The sequence below is a fragment of the Plodia interpunctella genome, chromosome 6, assembly GCF_027563975.2.
Source record: "Plodia interpunctella isolate USDA-ARS_2022_Savannah chromosome 6, ilPloInte3.2, whole genome shotgun sequence".
Classification (NCBI taxonomy): domain Eukaryota; kingdom Metazoa; phylum Arthropoda; class Insecta; order Lepidoptera; family Pyralidae; genus Plodia; species Plodia interpunctella.
In genome coordinates this window covers 5,859,748-5,882,178 of record NC_071299.1, presented here as the reverse complement: position 1 = coordinate 5,882,178, position 22,431 = coordinate 5,859,748, and the positions used below count along the sequence as shown (strand labels likewise).

Below are 22,431 nucleotides of genomic sequence, written 5' to 3'. Positions count from 1 at the left end.
TAATAACTTTCAAGACGACAAATTCTTTAATTATTGTTTTCGAAAATATCAAGTTATCGGGTAAACTGACGACAATAACAATTATTAAATATGGAGATTCCGGTACGTCTGATTGGGCGAACAGCTCGGGCGAAATGCTGGAAAAGCCTACAAAATGGAAGAGATTTGTTTAAGGTGAAGGCCAAGCCTGCTAATTCCAACCAAATGACGTGTGGATCCTGCATTCGTCTCCGACCTTGGCTCGCTCACTCACAAACAGGTTGAGGAATGTCGGTGTATCACACGGCAGATTCACTAAAATCAAATAGGTTTTCACAGAAAAAAATACCATTGTATCCACAGTGGAAATATCAGAGTTTTGAACACCATACATACATAGTTTATTTTTTAAACACTGCAGTGTTTTACTAAGGTCATGCTCAGTACTTGGATCATACTCATTACTTGGATTACACAGCTTCCAAAAAAAATTCCAGTGTTAAAAGAACATTATTTAAGAAGAAGAAATTCGATCAACAAAAAAATTTGCTAAACCATATTGCCTTTTTTCTCAGTTTCAGCTTCAAAATCTGCTCCAAAAAATTGTGTTAAACCTGTTTAAACTACCGACTGTTCATTAGAATAAGAGGAAATATAAACGAAAATAATCAATATAGACTGATAAGACCGTTAACAAAATGGATTCCTTCCTGTAACGCAAGTCTAAGAACTTAGACTTTAAAGCAATTGCCACTTGGTAAAAGTGTTGAATTATGTTGCACGCATAGCATACACAGTAGGTACAGTAATTATCAGAGATCACCCACCTATCAAATCTGTCATTTTTAGGGTTCCGTATCTTCAGAAAGAAACGAAAACCGTATAGGATCACTTGTTCCTTGGTATTATAAAAGTGACATAAACTTTCAAATGTTTGACATGATATGGAATCACTGAATCTTGATTTGCTAGTAACTTTAAATAGACATGACCGTGTGTTATTTTATTTCAGCATTATGGGAAGTGACATCAGAATCGTATGTGACACTTAACTGTTGTTTTAACGTTAGTGCTAATAAGTAAACATATATAAGAATGACCTTACGAAGTCAGATAATACAGTATGTCTTTACAAGATTTTTGGGCAAGTAGCATATATGAAAAGTTAGCAATTACAGACCAATGTCAATCTTAAAAATGTAATGTAGGCTCCACATGGTCACCGAACTCGGCCATATGCCGACGTGAATACATGAACATTGCGTAGTTTATATGAGTGCTTTTATTTACCTCAGTGAAATACCAGCAATATATGCGAACCCGTCAAAGTTTGGCGAACTGTTCGCAGTGTTGAGCTTATGCCCATAAGAGTGAACGATAACTATCCAAATACAAAATTTTGAAAATAATGTGCTTTCCTACATTTTTCCTCTACTTCGCAAGATCTTCCTTAGTTGTAAGACTCTTTATTTTGAGAACTGAAAATAAAAACTATTTCGTTTTGCAATGCTTCTTTGGCACTGATATGCTTTATTTCATTTCATTCATAAATAAATAGTACAATCACGTGCGTTCGTTCAATCATCAGTTTCTATCACAGTTCAGTCGTTGTACACGTTCATTTTTATTTGATTTTTAATGCTTTATATAATAAAATACATGAATCGCTTCAAAAATACAATTTGTTAAAATTATTTATATTTATAACCATTGCTGTTTTTGTAGCGATGAGCATCGTTGTCGCAGGTACTACGGTGGAGATGGTGCATGTTACAAGATATAAATCAGTTTCTTCCTGGTGGTGGGGGTGGTAGAGTTGCCAGATAGTCTAAAGCCTTCTGAATTGCTGGTGGTATAGGAGGCGGCGTAGGCAAGTGAGCACCCTGAAAAAACATGCAACGAAATTAAAATACAGCAATTCATTTGATCCACCACTAGTACCTATAGTTTTAGCCAAATGTTCTAAGGGAGGTCTATGCTCATCAGGTCATGCATTTCGCAGATAAATGTTATCAGATAAATCAAAAAAATATTCAAAGCATAATTATCTCGAAATGTGGATTATATTTCGTTCAATCATTACATGTGAATGTTTGATTAGAAACCTAGATTTATACTGTCTTAATCCATTAACAGGATAATATAAACTTAATTAATTTTTTTCACATTTTAATATTAAAATAAAAAAATATTAAATCAAATTATTGTTATTCCAGATGTGATCTATGAATCATTGTGAATATAACATGACGCAATGTCGCGCTTACTGTATAATCAAATTTTACTATTTCTACGTAATATGCAGCCTTGACTTTTTATATACCTAGTAATTTTGTCACTAATTCTCGGATTTTATGGAGAGGATATTAGGAGAACCAAATTAAATAAGAATTTGAATTGTCGACGTTCCATTGGTAAAGATATTTGGTTTATACTGATATTATGTAGGTTTATGATGTTACTGAAGACTTACCTAGACGTATTCTGTGTTAGATTTTTTGTCTCTACTAATTTTGTTCGTCGTTTTATTAATTTTAAAACATCCATTAAGTTCCATTAAATGATTACCTTGATATTAATGATTCTAAGCTCGCATAACACAAATTAATTAGCTGTATCTGTGGTGATATGCAAATAAAATAACAAAACAGAAGCCTACATTTCACACATTGTCCCAAACAATACGTACATAATTTGCATACATTTGACATAACAGTGTTATACCACTCTGTGGCCTACTGAAGAAGGTGGAATGCGGCGTCCTTAACGATGACACACAGAGTGTTAGACAACCTTATTTCTTAATACCCGACTTACATTTTGGATTTGTCATAGGGAAATTACATAAGACTTTTCATAAAATTTCATGTCATAATGATTTTAATCAAGTGACACCAAAATTTGTGTTAACAATTGCGTGATTAGTTAAGTTATTGCCTTATGTTGGTGCCGTGATCACTGCACATTACGTGGGAATATAGCTGATATTATTGATAAACATAGAAAATTAATTACCTATCACACCAACTAACTGGCAATGCACACTAAACTACAGTCCAAAAGAAACCATGATTGTTATTCTATTCTCAAAAATATGACACTATGTTGTGTTTGTTCGCGTTATTTCTATCCGCGTTACGTCCGCTACTATTTTTATATAGTTTGGTTATATAGTCCTATGTTATCATAGGACTTTTCCCAACTTTTAATTCGGACGACGGAATTCTATACATACATGTCGTTATGTATGAGACAACCAAACGATCAGGACACTACCGCCCCGCCGTGGCCGAAGACGTTTTCGTACGTGGTTTTTCGTATTCAGCAATTTCCCAACAAGCTTATGTAAAAGGGTTACTCGCCTCAGGTTTGAAGCCGCTCTCGTCATCCGCGATGTAATTCAAGTTTATGACAGTGCCATCTGGCGCGGTGTAGCTGAAGCCTCCTTGAGCGACAATGACGTCACCAGCGTCAGGTCCGGTCGCCTTTTTCAGGGTGCCAGTCTCCTCTGCCTTTATACCGTTCTCCGTCTCGTAGCTGGAATTGGTGATATTCTACTTTCAAGCTTTGTTTCCAACAAACAAGTTTTTCTAAGAGGCATGAATGTCGTTCACTTCGTTTATTCTCTTTGGGATGATATTTCAATATAAGTAAATATCTTCTATCTAATATATATAAGTATCAAATTCTTGTCCCAGTTTAGTTACCATACTCCTCCGAAACGGCTTGGGCTATTTTCATGAAATTTATTTGTTCAGTAGGTCTGAGAATTGACTGTTATCTACTTTTATAACCATAAGTGATAAGAATGGCACTCGAGGGAAGCCGGTAATTCCGGTCCAGCAATGTCACTTAGGGGCATAAAATATAGAACAACCTATTCACACACTACTAAATACATATAAAATTTCATCAACATCGGTCTAGCTGTTTCGTATGAGTGTTGTAACTAAAACTGTGACACGAGAATCATATAGAAGAAAGATCCCTAGTCTACATTCAGTAACTTCCGCTATATTATTTGAATACGTCATACATATGAAAGATTTTTTATTTTTTCGCTCCTTCCTATCAATGACATATGATGCAAATTCGCGATAACTAAATAGCACTTAGGCACTTGTGAATTTATTCTAATCTGTTATCCTAAGTAAATATTAATATGTATATAGTAACGTTTTTGAAATAGAGTCTCATTTTGTTTGATATGTTCATTCTAACAAATCTAATGGTTGTATTACTAATATTGCTATGTAAAACTAGCATAAAAATAATATGCTGTGTTTGTATATTTACAGTATTTATACTAAATTTTACTTTATAGTTTATCTGCAACATGGGCGTAATGCCGTTAATGACCTGTATCTGTATGAGCCATCCACCTGCTGATCAAAGTCCTGTTTTATGATGGCTATAGCTTGGTCTGACGGCTTCTGTTGTGGCGCGGTCGACGCTAGCGCCACCAGCCCAAGGAAAATTGTCACTCTCTGTAATTTACACATATTTTTTCATAAGATTATGACCTCCTCACTTTTTTGATGCTTTAAATTTGAAATGCATTTTTATTGAATACTCTTTAAAATAAAATATCTTTGCAGTAAAAAACTACGTTAGTAAGTAAAAGGTAAGCACGTATAATGTACAAAGACATTGAGACTTATCAGGCGCTTCAATATACCAAGAACAAAGTCCTCTTTGTTATTGGTTATCATGGTTATCGTACGAAGCGACTAAAGGACTAGCCTTAGCAGGTAATAGGCAACAATAGCATTTAATATTCTATTTTATATTTTATGTTCTTCATGGCATCACACACAACAACGCCACGTTATAAATATACGCAAAGATGGTGTCATGGACGATAAACCAACGAAAAATTCCAGGCATTTTCAATATTAAACTCAAATATATTTTCATGATATTGTAGGTATACTTTTTTTGCTATTTTGTATTCATAATTTCAGTTATATACTTACCCATACGTACTTACTCTACCGAAATGAGGATGTTAGGCTGGATGTACAAGAATGGACAGGGTAAGGAATATTTATATCAGAGGAAGTTTGAAAGTTGCGCATATTAAAATTAGAGGTAATAGATTCGGTTGGTTTGGACACGTGATGAGGAGAGAAGAGAATCATTTACTGAGGAAAGTTTTAAGTAGGAAGGTACATGGATATAGAGGACGAGGAAGAGATGGATGGATTGTGTCAGGGAGGATATGAGGTTACTAGGGGTGGATCCAAATAAGCAAAAGATAGAGAATTGTGGAGGGAACAGACATTTTGCGCCGACCCCAGATGATGGGACAAGGTAAGGCAAATGATGTTGACGTACTTACTCATAAAAAAGTTAAGTTAAAAACCATACTTTAAGCTAAAATATGTTTTGTCTGTTTCTGTCAATTTTAAATAATAAAGTACAATAGTGATAAAACATACCTTAATTGGATTATATAAAAAAATTAAAGCACACTTCAAGTATGCTTTAATTTTTTTTATAATCCATTTTTTTTAATAGTTCCAACTTGCTCAGTATAAAATCTTCACTCACCGAATTTAAACTGCAAATAGTATTTGCGCGGTAAGAAAATGTAGGCGTGTCTCAACATATATCTACTAAATAGAAGCTTTGTAATAACTACTTGGTTATGTGTTATGTGTGAATTTAAAATTAAGTATAGCCATAAGTACAAGAGAATAATAAAATAAGAAATAGGTATGTAGACAAAGGGATCTACATACCTATTTCTTATTTTATTAATAGAATACTGTTTGTTTTATAAATTCCATGTTTTTCCTTTTTTAAGTACCAGTAATAAAGTTATGTCAAATATAAAAAAAATTAGTCAGAGGAAATCCGCGCTGTGCTTAGATAGAATCTAGAAGCAAGAATTTTCTCTCTGTCTGTCTATTATCAGTGACCTACCAAAGCCATCTGGGCTAGGCAGTGTCCACTTACTAATAATATCCATGAGACAAACTCAATTAGTGACTGTTTGACTTGGCCTTCATACACTCATCACGCAAACTATGGTAACTCGTTGTCAATTCATGATATTTTTGTCTCTTTAAAATTTCATGGTGGTAATATTCTCATTCAGATTTTTTTCATATTCTAATAAAAGGGTTATTTATTTTTGTTCTATAAAATATTGTGGGATATACCTTAGGTTTTGATGTTTATTACGACCTGCGTGGCTTAATGGTCATCATGCCGGACTGCTACAGTGGAGGTCCCGGGTTCGAATCCCGGTCAGGTCAACATGAAAAATGATATTTTTCAGATTGACCTGGGTCTTAGATGTTTATCTATATATGTATATATAATAGAATATAGTATCGTTGAGTTAGTATCCCATAACACAAGTTTCGAACTTACTTTGGGGCTAGCTCAATCTGTGTCATTTGTCCCTATTTATTTATTTATTTATTTATTTATTGACAGGACCAGGTGATCACTATTTTTGTAACTGTGATATTTTATGGATCATTTCCAAGATACAGTTACGAGGTCGACACGAACACGGTTCATTGATTGGAAATTATTATATTATTGACATGCAGTAAACCGATAGCTTATGTATTTATGTGATCAGGCAGGCATCTTTACTTCCACTAATTAATCACCAGACACATTATATTTAATCGTAAAACCTATTATTAAATTTCGAGTCTGTGAGGTTTGAAGAAATATTTTTGTCATGGCGTAAAATCTTATGGACTTAAAGACTCGGAGCACATAACTAGTTATCTATGATTAAATAGTCCCAGTCAAAACTCTATAATTATAAAGAGTTTTATACATTATTCTACAAATATTCTACGTATAAAGCGGAAACGGCCCGATTTTGAATAAAAATTTAAAAATATGAATTCGAATACCTGTGATGTTATTTGATTAGTTAGACATTGCTTTTGTTTTGGTTAAGATGCTGCTGCGGGTCAAGGGTCTTATAAATGCTGACACCTTAGTTACAATTTATGATATTTTTAACTTGCTATGTTATTCTTTATTTTAAGTTTTTAAACGAAGTAGAAGAAGTTTTCAAGTAAAAAAATAATATTAATTGTTTATGCGGAATAAGTAAGTTTATTGTTAATCTATGGCAGATGGCAGTCATAAATGTCTTCTTTACCCAATTTATTTACAAAAGCAAAGCTATCGAGATCGCTATATAATATCAATACACATTAATGTCCTGGAATTTTTAAGCTAACTGTATATATCTTACAAAAAAAATCATTTTTTTTCTGCTAGACCTTACCTGCCTATTCCAATTTCTCTAATAGCGACATTATAATGAGAATAAGTGACGCTGTTTTGCAAGTTTGTTATACTGTGGGAATATGTAAGAATTCTTGTTTAAAACAACAATGTTAGCAAAAACAAAAGGTCTTATTATCTTCGCACGGTAGTAAAATTATCCACACGTGGGTTATGATCTGAAAAGACGTCATTTTTTTACCCTATTAAAATAGTTCTTTCATGATAAGAGTATTGTGCGTTGTTCCATTCTCACAAAATTAATGCATGTATTTTTTTTCTATAAGTGTATGTACTATCGTTTCATTTTTTTTGACCTCTCCCGAAACAAAGTGACCACTGACTCTGTGTAATATTATTATTATTTAGTATCATATATAATTAAAAATCTATCTAGATACTAACATGTGTTTTATTTTCAAATTTTCAGAATTTTAGGTACAACTATACCTACTTTATAATAATTAGCATTTTAATTAAAGAATGTGATTTTCTCACATTGCCATTTGCCACATTTCGTCATTCGTCATAATTATGTATGAGAAAATTAAAAAAAAACCTATTATTTTCTGTGCCCATGCACAGAAAAGAATAGGTTTCTCTTTTTTTTAATTCACTTTAATTCTAACATCCCCACGAAGTTGACGAAGTTAAGTACAAGAAGAAATATGGAATTATGAAAAAAATATATATTGCGCCGACCCCAGATAATGGGGTAAGATAAGGAAAATGATGATGAAGTTGTTAGAGCCAAGAGTCACGAAACTTGGACATTGACTAAGCACAATACAACGAGCGATGACACTCGTACCTTTAAAGAGGCCACTAAAGACAAACGCTGAGTAAGTATCGAGTATTATACCTAGATGTAATAAATGCACGCGATCACAGATGGTTTATAAACCATCTTTGAGAACAAATAATTCTATCCACTTAGTTGCAGCGTCTTCTATGATGAATACCCATTTTTCTTCAGTTATTGCTTTTGGTAAAGGTCCAGAAGCTGTAACGGTTCAATGGATAAGACACTCTGGGAAACCAAAGGTCCAGGTTCGAATTCTACACGTGTCATATGTGTTTGTATATCAATCTGACTCACGTACAGAAATTTTCATCGACCACCACTTACTGCCGTTAAAACAAAACATCGCGTGAGGAAACATGCACTCTAGTAGATATTGATCATATGTGTTTATTGGGAAGACAATGGCAAACCACTCCTTTCATAGAGCCAAGAAAATCGTTGTGTGTGTTTCATTCTATGTAATATCCTTAGCCATGAGGAATACGACAATAAAGAAGATAAGATAGGTTTACACAGGACAAAGACGTTTATGTACAGTTTGTGTCTGGGCCATCGATCTCTGTACACGAGATGTTGCATAATCAGGGACCCGCGAACCTCTGCCCTATGCGCCAACTATGGCCGCGTCCTTAAAAACTTGCCATAGACATTCTAGCCAATTTGTTGTATATTGATTTAGCTATTATTTCTATTACACCTTTGCCGGAACGATCCAGGTCCTGGAAACTTTGATGTTTTTTGTGTATAAAGGTATCTTATGGACGATTAATTTTTGTTATGCACATTTCTGTAATATGTTACAAGAAACTATTAAGAACAAACATAAAAACACATTAAAAACCGTCAATAAGTTACTCGTGGAAAGTCACTAATAAATGTAACATTAAATTCAAACCGCAAAGGTTATTTGAACCCTTAAAAGTAAAAAAGATGATTCTTTCATTCTTTTCAATTGTGTTAATTTCTAACACCTACCGCGTCTAGTGGCAAGTAAACGCATGCACTAAGGAATTTAATTTGTTAACCAATGTACAGGTTTCGTTGCAATTTTTTCCTTTGCCGCGGTGTCTGTAAAGTGGTAGTGTATAAAAACTATTAAAAGATGATCCACAGTAAAGATAATATAAATCATACAAAATACTAGGCTGCCAATAGATCGTAACATTTACTTGAAATATTTATGTGATCTTTAACAATATTACGGTCATGAAAATGTCACTTCAATACTTAATGATAAATGTTCTTGCAATCATAGATTATCTTGCTAAACTGCGACAAGAAATAGCTGCTAGATAAATTAGAAGTGAAAATTGATGAAAATTGAATAGGTCAATGGAAAATTACTAGAAAATCTCCGATTTTCTTATTATTTTAAAATGTTTTATCGTTATTTTATAACATATATTGATACATCACTAATGAGTATTAAAATGTTATAAACTTTACAAATTTGTGACATGAAATTTAAAGATAAAAATACTCTAAGCTTTCAACTTTTTCGTTTTGAAATATTCGTGAAAATTTTAAATTAATGATCAAATAATTCATACATAATTTAATATGTGTGAACTTGAATAAAATGTACTCACTACTGTTTACTATAAGTAGGTTTAGCAATGACCCCGATATTTGAAAAACACATCAGTAATTTTTCTTCTATCATGTCAGATGCATTTTTTTAGTTGTTGTTTTAAAATTGTAAATTATTTGATAAATTTATATTTTCCACATATTTTTTCTATACTTACTCAGTAACTGATAAACAATAGATAAAAATTGCATGAATGATTTCAACAGAGCAACAACATAGAGGCCAGAACAAAGGGTGAGATCAAGATCAATATCAACAATTCAAGACTCACCATGTTAGGTATCAAGATGAGCACAATGTGGTATATCCCATGTGTCGGCGGTCGGCGGCGTGTGCGCCGGATTGTACTTAGTGGTCTAATCACCTGTTCCTTTTATAGAGTCGTAGGTTTGTCTAGCATTGCATATAGCAGGGGGAGTCTGCATCGGTTGCAGTACGCAGGGCTGTATGCAGGGCGGTAAGGATATATTACTTGTTAGGTTATTCTATGAGTAATGTATAATTTATGTATATAAATCAGAAAAGAATAACCTAACGAGTAATATAACTTGCAAAGAATTGTGTATTGAAAACGTTGTTTAAATTAAAAGATTTATTTTTTAAATAACATATGTTTTCCAGCCCTCAGTGCAGCCCTGTAATATATTTTACTATTATTCAAATAGAAATTTAGGTACATACCGCGTATTGCGAATTGCGTTTGACGAACAAAATGTTTGAACCATTTTGTTCTAAGTATATATTCCTAACATTCTTTAAATCCGCCAGTGTAGCCAATCCAAGTATCCTATAGAAAGGATCCTATATATCCTAGTAGAAAGGAGACTTAGCTCTTAAAGTAGTATGGTAGTCTCAAAGGGTAGCCTTTGTTTAATACCTGTTGACATATTATTAAAAAATATATTTGACATATCAAGTCCGGCCCTTGGGTGCAACATTATCTCGCCTGCGCCATGCCACAATAGAATATCTACGAGGAGCAGTAAAACGCCAACCTAGCGTTAAATGGTAAGTACGCCTTATGTCAAATGCATTCGAAACCGTTCGTAACTTTAATTTGCGATCCGAAACTAGAATCTTGACTCTTGACATGATGCCATTCAAAACGATCTAGTAAATAACTCTCAAATCAAATTGTGACGAGTAAACTCGTTAGATTTCGTAGTAAAGTCGTACTAGACATGCTGTCAACTCTTCGAACTAAAGATATTTTAGATAATTCTTAATTTTAATTTGAACTCGTTTTATTTTTTCATATTCAATGGCAGATTATGTTTATGTTATCATACGTTAGATGTAATAATATATCAGTACTCAGAAAGTACTTTTTTGCATTTCCAAAATGTGGATTACTCGTATAGATAAATAAAACATTATTTTGATCTGCATAATTTTACAAGCGCTGAATAAGTACAGTCATTATCAATTTAGGTCAAGGCTTTACTTTACCTATATTGAAATACAATATTATGTGGTTTCCTTGCCTACTGTTTGAGATATACAGATCAGTATAACTTAATTATATGCAATGTTAATTCTGCAACGTGGCTTGTTCTATCTGAAAATAAAAATAAATTCATTGCACACATTATCACACGGTAGTTAAAAACTATGACTCTTCAATAAAGATACATCTCAATCAGGCAATTGTTGTACCAGCCATGATACTTGCGTCCATGTTGAACATTATATTTATGTAACAATTAACTTTCCTTTTAAATTATTTCCGTTTTTGTAGGATTTATGATCAAGTTTTTGTATCTAATTTGGTCAAATTCATTCATGATTGACCATCAATCATTTTGTTTCTCAATATATAATTAGTCTATCAATGATAAACCTTGAATATCTGATAAAGTAGTGAATTTTATTTATATTACCTAATATGTATAATCACTTGGACAATATTAAACGTATATTTATTATAGTATATATGTATATATGACCGCATAACGAGAGAATGAGTAAAATCGTAGGTTCTTTTTTTCTTCTGACCCCAGATTTCACGACATCACAGCCCCGTAAACAAACAAATAAGAAATAATGAGAGAGAGGGATTAAGTAAATAAATAGTAATGAAAGTGATAAATTACTAAAATTTAATTCAAACGAGAACTAAACGACAACTCGTAAAACAAGGCTATGTATTTAATTTTCAAGTTTCAATGATGGCTGAACAGTCATACCACATTTTGCGGTTACAAAGATGTCGCTGGCGTATGTACTTAGTTGCGCTAACACGCCATACAATGCCACACCTAACCTAAATGTGTTATGTACTTGACAGGATAGGAAAATTGTAAGCACTTGCTTATGTTTTTTAACCTCCGATCCTTTGTAACGGTAGTAATATTTATAAATTAGGAACGACGTAGAAAAGAATTAGTTTAAATCGATGTACAATACAATAAACAAAAGTTTAATAAGACTCTCAGAATAAACACCTAAGAAAGCTTTTTAATGGTAACATAGAAAGTTTGGCCTTGCCAAATATTTTAAACATGGTACTAAAAATATGAGGTTCGTTTTAAAATTTCAACAGTTTATCGGATCTTAGACAATAAAAGTATTACGGTATTGTTTTCATGAACAAAGGCAATTATAGTAAGCGCCTATGCGAAATTCCTCGGGAGAGGTTAATCTCATTAAGATTTGCGATTAGGTACGTGGATCTTTTGTGCGAAACCCACAATAAAATCATCTTGAGAATTAAGTATTTTACCAACACCCTATAGAAAATATACTTATAATTATTTCAAAAATATACAATTATTAATCGGTTTATTTATTATAATTTCCCTCTATTGTGAAAATGGCATTTCTAAGCAATAATATGTTTACTAAAATGTAATGTTTCAATAATTTTCAGATGCCTACTGTGTTCTACACCTATAAAGGCCATCCTTTATACGGTCAAGGGTCACCACACCACAGCCTGGTTGCGAGACAGGGTGGAGAAACACAACACTCTGTTATTACTTCTTCGTCTTGGCATTTTATTTACTTGGTAAATGGTACTCGTAGCACTGGATGGTACTAGGATTATCAAACCATTATAATCATCAATACCTATTTCTTCAAAGTCTAGCAACGCGATTTTGAAGAAATTGGTATTGATAAAAATCACTTGCAATCACCACTACAGTAGTGGCTAACAGCAAAACGAGTAGTGCCATAAAAAACGAGAGAATTCGTGTTTGAATGATAGGTATTTTTTTAACAAAATGTGCGTTTCGGGAGAAAATTTTTTTCACTAATTAAACCTTGGTGTCAAAAATGGTATCAATCGTTTTAGCATATTATTATAATATGTTGGTTTTACAGATTTCGGTTTTTGTAAAAACATAGTTTACACAAACGACTAATTTCGATGAAATATGAATTACAAAAAATCATTTTCAAGTACCAAAAATTTGAAACTGATGTAAATTTAAATTCAATAAACCTAGTATTTTTAGTATTTCAAACATGTTATTGGAACATAACTAAAAAATCATTGAGATCCAATAATATTTAGGGATAGAAAAACTTTTTCTCTTTTTGTACAAGAGAGCGTCCCGTAGACGTTCATTTTACATTTAACTACAGTGTAAAATCACTCATTTTGAAATAATGCATTTCTATACCATCCGCAAAACATGGAGATTCTACGCGTATAGTCGATTACATATCAAGCTTATTCTACATGGACCCTTATGCAGTGGTAACAACTGCGAATCTCGTCGAAACGCTTTAGTACGAATATGAGAATAACAAGTGTGGCATCTTTGTTTTTATTTTACTTTTTAAAAAACATATAATACCGTAAGTTTGAATCTGGATGGACTCGGTCCCTGACCTTTTTATACGAATGGGTGGCTTATATGAAGCAATACATTTTCCGATCGTTGATCCGATCGAGCGAAATAAGACTGAACATAACAAGATTAACGTAAAATATAACTAAGCGATCATCCTCAGACCGATACTGTTGATAGATACAGAAAAGAAGGGCGAAGGATAAGGTACCCATGCTGTACCTGAACTCATAAAGTGCAGTAGGTATAAACAATAGACAAGATGCTTTTTATTAATAAATCACGAAAAAAATGTTACCACATTTTTGTTATTAATAAACATGCCAGTTTTAACTCTTTTAAATAGAATCAACTTATGTGATTATTCTATGCCATATATAAACGGATGATATTAAGCAACTGGCATTTTACTGCAGCCGATTAGGTACCTTCCAAGATCGTGTGACATTAACATAACTTACCTACATTTAAACTAGAGAACAAACCCACGTATTTATGCAGAGATATGCACTTGATCTTATATACCTTACAAGCGCATAGGTCATATCTTGAAAAAATGGCTGTACAAAGCACCCTATGTGATAAGTTACCGAATTTATTAAAACAAACATCCGTCCAAACATTTGCGTATTCTCTTTTGTGTCAGTTTTGACCGTACCTCGTTAATATAAATTATAATAAAATTAATTTTAAATCAATCAGTTACTTAGTGCTTGCTAGAAGTTTGCCTAAAAATAATTAGTTAACACAGGTAATGTACACCACATTAAATTCGACGTTATTCAATTAGAAGACTTCCTTGTTAAGACAGATAAAAAACCAATTCATTAAAAAAAAATTAAAATATAACCTTTACATAGTCACTAAGTATTAGCAGAGTAGACAGACCAGTAATCAGTATGGCATCTGCTATTGCAAAATGGAAAAGGTTAAACAGCATTTAGAAGCAGCGATAATCAAAAAATATGCATCATCTAGTGCCATCCGATGCGTTCTAATCAGAAAATTTGGAATACTAAGGGCCGATTAACATACTCAAAATTTTCCATTAATCAAACTTCGAATTTAAAAAATTATGTAACTTACTTATCTATGCCTTCGTGACCTTAGCTAACCATTAACTGTATATATAGGCGTTTTAAATGTTAATAATAATAAAACACTAAATTATAGCATACTTATGTATAATGTAACTATACATTTAATCAACGACAGAAGCTTTAAATTTCTTGGATTTATGCAAAACTAGCTTTTGCCCGCAGCTTCACCCGCGTGAATTTATCTGCGAAAGTGGAATAGACATGACCTTCATACAAATTTCAACCCCCATTAAAGTAATTTGGGGGTTGATTTTTGAAAAATAAAGAAGCTTATGTTTTAACGGGGGTGTTTAAGTACATGTATACCAAATTTATCGAATACGATCCAGGTTAGCCGTGAAAGCGGAATAAATAGACAGACAGACAGATAGATACAGACAGACTTTCGCATTTATAATATTAGTATGGCATATAATTTAACATGCTGCGGTAGTTATATCGGTTATAGGTCTTACAAAATAGTTATGGTATACAGCATCACTACATAGTATAAAATAAAGTCGCTTCCCGCTGTCTATCTGTCTGTCACTATATATGCTTAGATTTTAAAAACTACACACCGGATTTTGATACGCGTTTTTTTAATAAATAGTGTGATTCCTGAGAAAGTACTTTATTATAATATTTCTACCCGAGCGAAGACGGGATGGGCAGCTAGTATGATATAATTTGTGGCACATTACATAAAAGGCCTGATTTTCGTTAGCCGGTTTCATATTAAGGACCATACCGCGTTGTCTTAACGCAACATGTCGCATAATGATGACTCCATTAATATTCGATAATTACGACAAATCTAATAATATAGTCGTTTTCAACAAATTATTATTCGATATTCTAAAATTATATTTGATGTCAAATAAATTATGATGATAGTAAATTTAGTTATTTTTATCCGTCTCTTTTTCTGTGTCCGTTTTGTGGAATGCAGTTGCTTAGGTTAGTTGGTTTTACAAATTAAGTCGATTTTTCTTAATTCAATGATAATACATTTTACACGAACAACGTGTTAATCGAGTAAGTCGCGTTCGAATATTCGGCATCGTTTTAAAAATACTCATTATCTATTGAAATTATCATGTCAGTGAGGAATTGATATTAATCTTGAAGCGGATGTGCAGTATTAAATATAAGTTGAACATAAGTAATACAGTGATAGGACTATTGGGTGAGGTGGCATATCAAATGCTAAGGTCGTGGAAGGAAGATCAAACGGAGTAAATCAAATTCAAATAAGTACATATAGCCGTCGTCGTACAGACACACAAGCATCTGATATTTTTCCAAATTTGATAAGGATATACAAAGTTAGTTATTGTTGCTGCAGTGACATCTTGTAATTTATGCTCATAATTGTAATTCATCAATTGTGCGCGAATTACTTAAATTGTTGGATGTCACTGCAACATTGTTATACCTAATTTTATATTTGTCTAATGAGCAGATTGCCTAAAATGTAAAATGCCAAGGTGTAATACCCAACTCGATTTATTACTAGGTAAAAAGTAAAGAATGCGTATAAAGTTAATTGATATTCACGGAAACTTAAAATTAAACACATCATATAAACCGGAACTTCAGTACAAATATCAAAACAAGAGTTAAAATAATGAGATAATTTCAATACAATAGAGTTACCCCTCCAGTTATTGTTGTAAACGAGTTCTGTATTTTTTGTAGATGGCGTAATCATTGATGGGTTCGTCAACCACAGACAGCCAGTTTAAGCTGAGCTCCAAGATCTAAAGCACATATAGATTTCAGCTGTCCCTGTTATACTGGTGAGGACAAATAAGGCGTGGGCCAGCCATCCACTGTGAATTACGATGACACCGATAAGAATCAAGGACTCTCGACCTGGACTTAACACCTATGTAATCTGTCTAAGAAATTTATGATACCATTCGCACTAAAATGACGGTTACAAAATATTTAAAACGAATGCGAGATCAATCAATAAAAGTTACGTCATAGTTTTATATTTTTATCCAATCGGATTAACTAGTAATTATTACCAGAAGTTTAAAAAACATATTAAGTATGTATTTAAAAACTTTATTTACATTTCAAATTCATGATAACAATTAAAGCATATCACAATCAAACGTACCTACTTCAATACTAATTAGGTATATTTAGTAACTTTTATCAGGCCAAGGGATTGAGATTCTTGAATCTATTGTCTCGGGGCGTTTTTAGCGATGTAGTCCAGGGAACGGAGGATGGCTTCTGGCACTGGAGGGGGAGTGGGGAGAGAATCACCCTGGAAATAAAAAAAAATACAGTTTGGCAAATTTATCCACTACCTATGGAATAAAACTAATTAATATAAACATTATACATAGGACACAATACAAAGGACTGCTGTTTGGCGACAGAAATAGATGAGAGTTTATAAAGTGTTTATTAAAAGGTTTACCTGTGGTTGATATCCGTTTTCGTCGGCGGTGTACGTGATGGAGATAGGCTGACCCTCAGGAGAGACCCAGGAGAAGGAACCCTGCGCTACAACAGGAGCTACAGGGGGATTGCCGCCAAAGGCTTTGGGGACGCCTTGCTCTTGCGCAGCGATGCCGTTGTCAGTTTCGTAACTAAAATATCATACGATTAAAATTATATTTTACTGTATAGGTACATGAATCGGAGAAAAATTTTTATGTGTGACAGATGCAACAGATCATTTTAGCATAAAACAGACTAAACATATTATAAATGGTGGCAATTCCTTGACCTGGATCTTTGTGTGTAAAATCTTCATTGAAAAAGAACACATGCTAAAAGTGCATACCTTCTACAATTATATACATAACTAAATAATGGCAGTCTTATTCCTTGAAGCAATTTCTTCTAGTAAATCTGCCGTGGTTTAAGAGCACTATTTACTCAATATATCTTTCTAAATGTCTAAGATTTGTTTCTAACGGTGTTCGTTAAAATAATAATACTTGTAGTTGTAGCTGCCATCAGGGTTGATTTCGTTGACCAGTCTGACGATGCTGGCGGAGCGGGCGTCAGCGCTGACCCTGGCTGGGGCTTGAGGGCGAGGGGGCTGCGGGGGTAGTGGTGGTGGTGGGAGAGCTGCCCTCCGTGGGGCAGGGGAGAATGAGGAGGCGAAACCCCGTGGAAACTGGGCATTGGCAACGGCCAACACTGCAAAAGCAACTACCTAAAAACAGATAATATAAAAAATGAATTATCCCTGACATTCGTTTTATAACCTACATAAAAATAACCTACATAATAATATCCTGACATAACGAATTCTTAAAATGACTTAATAATTTTCAGTTAAGTAAATTTTCCAATGAGCTTTGAAACATGCACTTGCTTGAAGATTTATGAATGAGTGTTGCTAGTAACTCATACTAACTAATAAGTAATAAATAGTAACTAACAGTTACTAATATTTTTTTTTCTTTTACAAAGTCATTTAATTATTAGTTTATTTCACTTATCACATATCACAGTAGACAAAATTTGTATAAAATACTCACTGCGAATTTCATTTTGGATAGATTGCCTAGCGACGATGGTCTAGATCGAATGATGATGAAAAAATTGGCACTAGCTTTTATATATATCCACCCGCTTTCTGAGATGAACTCTGGTAATATTATATTTGAATAAATTTGACGGCTGCGCCGCGTTTGGCAGACCCGGCGTCCTCACTGAGCGGTGGAACGCTGTACGACGCGATGCGATTTCTATGTGTATATGAAAGGTAACTACGACTACTGTTACAGGTTATTACCTGTAACAGTAGTCGTAGTTACCTTTCATATACATTTAGCCTTCCATATACGTTTAGCCTGTTTTATTAAACAGGCTAAACGTAAATACATACTTTAATATTGTCGCGTCGCGCTGCCGTTTGCGAATTTGTTACTTGTGAAAAATATTTTTTAACATTACTTTTTGATAATGATTTTATGTACCCGACCAAATGTCTATAATCTAGTCTAGACTATAAATTACTTATCATTTTCCAGTGCAATGTTTATTACACTAGCATTAGATAAAATAAACATAATAGTTAATAGACATGTTTTAATTGTATTATGATCCATGATCATTTTGCATGAGAACGTCAATGCTTTATGGAGATGTTACAAATAAAAAAGGTTCTGTTCTATTCTAAAAATGTCACTTGTGTTACATACTACTAACGACATACTAGAAATGTTTTCTTTTTTATGATTCCCTATCCCTCATTAAGTGTATTTATTAAAAGTTTATTACAATAGTTAGTTTATAGTTCAATGTGTGAAGTAAAAAAGACATCAACGCGCTCTTCTTATTTCTTTCATTTTGTTTGCTATAATATCTGTACATGTGTGTCTTTTGCAGATAAATTCTATCTGTAAATAATATTGTATATAATAAAAATTTGTTATGTAGAATTTTTGTTACGTAGAAATTATGAATTCCTTAAGATCTGGCTATGATTTTATCCCTGATGATGATAATATCTAATCATAATCTAATCGTGACGAAGAGACATTTACCGAAGCAATGAAGAAATAGCTTTGTGTTTGTATGAAGCTTGCACGACCAGGTTTTATGCTAGTATAACATTTTTACATTTTAGTGTATTCATATATTACATATATATTTAAATCTAATATGAACGTAGCATCTCTCATCGAATGAACTAATTTATAAATACATTAAAATATTGCAATATACACAAAACATACTATTTTTAAACATAATTTTGTGGGATTTTTGTGCTGTGTTCACGTATTCAGTACATTTTCAAAAATTTTTTTAGTAAAAAAATATACTTATGTGTAGAAAATTTCTATATTTTATAGAACGTTTTTTATTTTCTTCCATTATTTGAAACATAATATAATTCTATGTCAAAAGAAAGTGCCCCAGTGTCCCATAATACAATTTCCATATGTAAATAAAATGACGTGACGTAAGCGTGGTCGTGATTAGTATTTAATTAATAATTTAAAGTAAATAAGTTCGAGAGTGAACTAGAGGAGTGATGTGCAACTGATAATATTCTTCCTTAGTCTTTGCACACTGAAATGTTTGACATGATTCATGACTTCATTTCAAATTAACACCTGTGAAGATCCTGAAAATGTTTGACAAAAATACTACTCGATATACGGGAATTGGGAAAGGATTTTATCCTGACAATTACGGCTAAGAAAAAAATATACATCGACGAGTTCTTTAGAAATCCTATCCACATTATTTTAGGTATGCATACAAAAGTTATGCCTACATATAAGTTGAAACTGAAAACAAGAAAATACCAAAAGGCTTATCGCTGCTTTTATATAAAAATAATAGTTTTATATAAATAAAAACAATGTTGTCATACAATCCTATACAGTACAGAATCTTAAGAAATGTACTCTACTTTTAATAAATTGCTGTAATTTATTTTCTTAGCTAAGAATAGAACTATTTTTTATGTATTAAGTATTACATAATTTTATTCAAGAAGTTTACTACGTTTATATTTTTTAAATTAAGAGCATTTTTTATATAAAATTTGGGTCTTTCAAAATTTCATCAGTTTCAGTAGATGGGTTAGAAATCAATTTGTATATTTATAAAGCAAATGCACTAGTAGCTATAAATGCTATTGAAAATTCTCAAGTTTGGTTGGTTGGCATATTATATTATCACGAAATATTTATTTTACTCCATTTCCAAAAACCATTTATTATAAATATAAAAAAGATTTACTTAAATCACAATAGCTTAAATTTGATTTTACACTACAATGCTTTATGCGTTCATTTAGTTTTAACATATATTCTAATTGATTTTTCTTTTAACCTAGTCGGGCTCATATAGTAGCTTTAACCGACCACCACTTGCTTCTGGTGAAGGAAAATATTGTCAAGACATCTCCTCTCTAGTTAATGATTCTGCTGGTGTGTGAAATAGAAAAGGCAACGGTAAACCATTCCATTAATATACACCAGGATGTTTTTGCGTGTGTTACATTCCACATATTGGCCATGCTACTAAGCTATGAGGAGTCTATAAGAAGATTACAATAGCTTCAAGATTCAATAGCTTCTTTTTTAGTCGGACGTCACATTTTTTTTGTTAAAACTCAACGAGGACTTAATTTTTACTTTAGTGAAGAAATAAGCCAAATATGCATAAGAATTCTAAACAGAGCAAAGCTAGTCCTTTGCAGTACACGAATTCATGAGAGGTTCTAAAATAAAATGCATATAGGTATTGATAAAGACAATATTTAAAATAAATCACAATTAGGATTAATATCACGTTTTAATATTTAACTGTTAACAATAAATATGTTTCACGTGAACAGTTTGTTCTAAATAGCTTCTCATTGGCGTGGTGGATTCCTGGCGATGAACTCCAAGGCGCGCTGGATCTGGGGCGGCACTGGAGGTGGGGTGGGTAAAGCGGCACCCTAATAAGAAAAACAAAAAATATAAATAACACATTGTTTTTTAATATGACTTGTGGTGCATATTGTGTTTATATCTAGGAGACCTGTCACTTTTATGTTTATTGTAAGCTTTTATTATTATTTATTATTGTATATTGTTATCTGATAAAGGGGCCCGATACAAAATATAAATAGATATATATTGAAATATCTTATCCAAAAATTTCATCCACTTTACAAAATATGCGGTACCATTTTGTCATACAATAGTGTGAAAAATTATTAATAATTATTATTAAAATATTCACGTTTTGAATATTGTTTTAGTATTGCGTTTCCTGCTCATTTCTACTTTTTTGGTGAATTACAATAAACTAGTCAGGAAATATTAAAAAAAAAACTTACAGAGGGTTGGTAGCCGTTTTCATCAGCGACGTAGGAGATGGCGACCTGTTCACCCTCGGGGGTCAAGTATGAGTAGGAGCCCTGGATTACGACGGGAGCCACTGGGGGGTTGCCTCCGAAATCACGAGGAGTACCCTGGGCCTGGGCGGCGATACCGTTGTCGGTCTCCAGGCTAAAAATATATCGAATATATTACTATCGTCTTCACAATTACACACCTTTAACTATGTAGACTACATATGCATTGCATCCAAAGAAAGTGGAAATATTACAAGGAAATATACACCCACGCGGTACTCTGTGCTGTAGTTATTAGTTGACAAAAGAAAATAATGAAATCGTGTCTCGTTTCGATATGGAAAATAAATAAATTACCACAATTCTAATGAGCCCGCTACAGTCGTAAAATTTGCAGTTCGGAACATCGACCTCCTGGGTCATAAAGGTAAGGCTGTTGCCCTTTAAGAAATTCGGATTTTGCAATTGAGATGCAACACCGCCTACACATAGATATTCATAAGTATGTTGTGTTGCGTTTACATTGTCCACATGTAATAAAATACGATTGTTTTGTGACATATGATAGAATTGATTATCGATCGACACGTCAGATAAATTTAAAATAAAATATAAAAATATAAATCAATCAATAACTACAATCGAATTTGGAACATAGTTTTTTTTAAGTCATATGAACGCTGAAGATAATACACTTAAAAGAAGAGAAAACTTACGCATAACTGAAGGCGCCATTAGGTTCGACATTGTCCTCGTAGCGGACGATGTTAGCATTGGCGTCATTGCCGGCGTATCTGTTAGGGCTGGGGGCAAGAGGGCGCGTGGGTTGTGGCTGAGGAGGAGAGGGGAAAGCTGGACGACGACCCTGATTTAAGAACTGGGCATGTGCCACAGCCAACAAGGCAAGGAAAGCAACCTGGAAGAATAATTTACATGAGGAATGCGAATCGAAATCAAATTATTTAAATTTTTGGGAGCGAATTCCATTATAATTTTATAACTTACCGCGGATTTCATTTTCATTAGAGAAGATCTATCGATTGACTGATACATCGCATTCAAATCATAGTAAC

General features: G+C 33.0%; 3 protein-coding genes across 3 annotated transcripts; all 3 read right to left on the bottom strand.

Moving 5' to 3' along the window:
- Positions 1-1,473: 1,473 nt before the first annotated feature.
- LOC128670556 (endocuticle structural glycoprotein ABD-4-like) lies at positions 1,474-10,045 on the bottom strand. Its single transcript, XM_053746304.1, has 4 exons — positions 9,913-10,045; positions 4,339-4,466; positions 3,342-3,516; positions 1,474-1,862 (listed from the first exon to the last, which is right to left on the bottom strand). Exons 1-4 carry the CDS (start codon positions 9,913-9,915, stop codon positions 1,764-1,766), a joined length of 405 nt encoding a protein of 134 aa, XP_053602279.1. The 5' UTR covers positions 9,916-10,045; the 3' UTR covers positions 1,474-1,763.
- Positions 10,046-16,572: 6,527 nt separating this feature from the next.
- Positions 16,573-18,151, bottom strand: LOC128670555 (larval cuticle protein LCP-22-like). Its single transcript, XM_053746303.1, has 4 exons — positions 18,033-18,151; positions 17,484-17,704; positions 16,958-17,129; positions 16,573-16,801 (listed from the first exon to the last, which is right to left on the bottom strand). The coding sequence occupies exons 1-4, from the start codon at positions 18,042-18,044 to the stop codon at positions 16,715-16,717; spliced, it is 492 nt and encodes a 163-aa protein (XP_053602278.1). The 5' UTR covers positions 18,045-18,151; the 3' UTR covers positions 16,573-16,714.
- Positions 18,152-20,789: 2,638 nt separating this feature from the next.
- Positions 20,790-22,431, bottom strand: LOC128670986 (larval cuticle protein LCP-22-like). Its single transcript, XM_053747044.1, has 4 exons — positions 22,364-22,431; positions 22,075-22,274; positions 21,341-21,512; positions 20,790-20,956 (listed from the first exon to the last, which is right to left on the bottom strand). Exons 1-4 carry the CDS (start codon positions 22,409-22,411, stop codon positions 20,870-20,872), a joined length of 507 nt encoding a protein of 168 aa, XP_053603019.1. The 5' UTR covers positions 22,412-22,431; the 3' UTR covers positions 20,790-20,869.

What these genes read in the sequence shown, in the direction of transcription:
- LOC128670556 (XM_053746304.1), bottom strand. An exon ending in GATGGCTCATACAGATACAG is followed by an intron (nt 3,517 to 4,338) that starts GTCATTAACGGC and finishes CACCAATTCCAG; the next exon opens with CTACGAGACGGAGAACGGTA. An exon ending in AGAGCGGCTTCAAACCTGAG is followed by an intron (nt 1,863 to 3,341) that starts GCGAGTAACCCT and finishes ATGTTTTTTCAG; the next exon opens with GGTGCTCACTTGCCTACGCC.
- LOC128670555 (XM_053746303.1), bottom strand. An exon ending in GATGGCAGCTACAACTACAA is followed by an intron (nt 17,130 to 17,483) that starts GTATTATTATTT and finishes ATGATATTTTAG; the next exon opens with TTACGAAACTGACAACGGCA. An exon ending in AAAACGGATATCAACCACAG is followed by an intron (nt 16,802 to 16,957) that starts GTAAACCTTTTA and finishes TTTTATTTCCAG; the next exon opens with GGTGATTCTCTCCCCACTCC.
- LOC128670986 (XM_053747044.1), bottom strand. Translation starts at nt 22,411, where the DNA reads ATGTATCAGTCAATCGATAGATCTTCTCTAATGAAAATGAAATCCGCG. An exon ending in AATGGCGCCTTCAGTTATGC is followed by an intron (nt 21,513 to 22,074) that starts GTAAGTTTTCTC and finishes ATATATTTTTAG; the next exon opens with CCTGGAGACCGACAACGGTA. An exon ending in AAAACGGCTACCAACCCTCT is followed by an intron (nt 20,957 to 21,340) that starts GTAAGTTTTTTT and finishes TTTTCTTATTAG; the next exon opens with GGTGCCGCTTTACCCACCCC.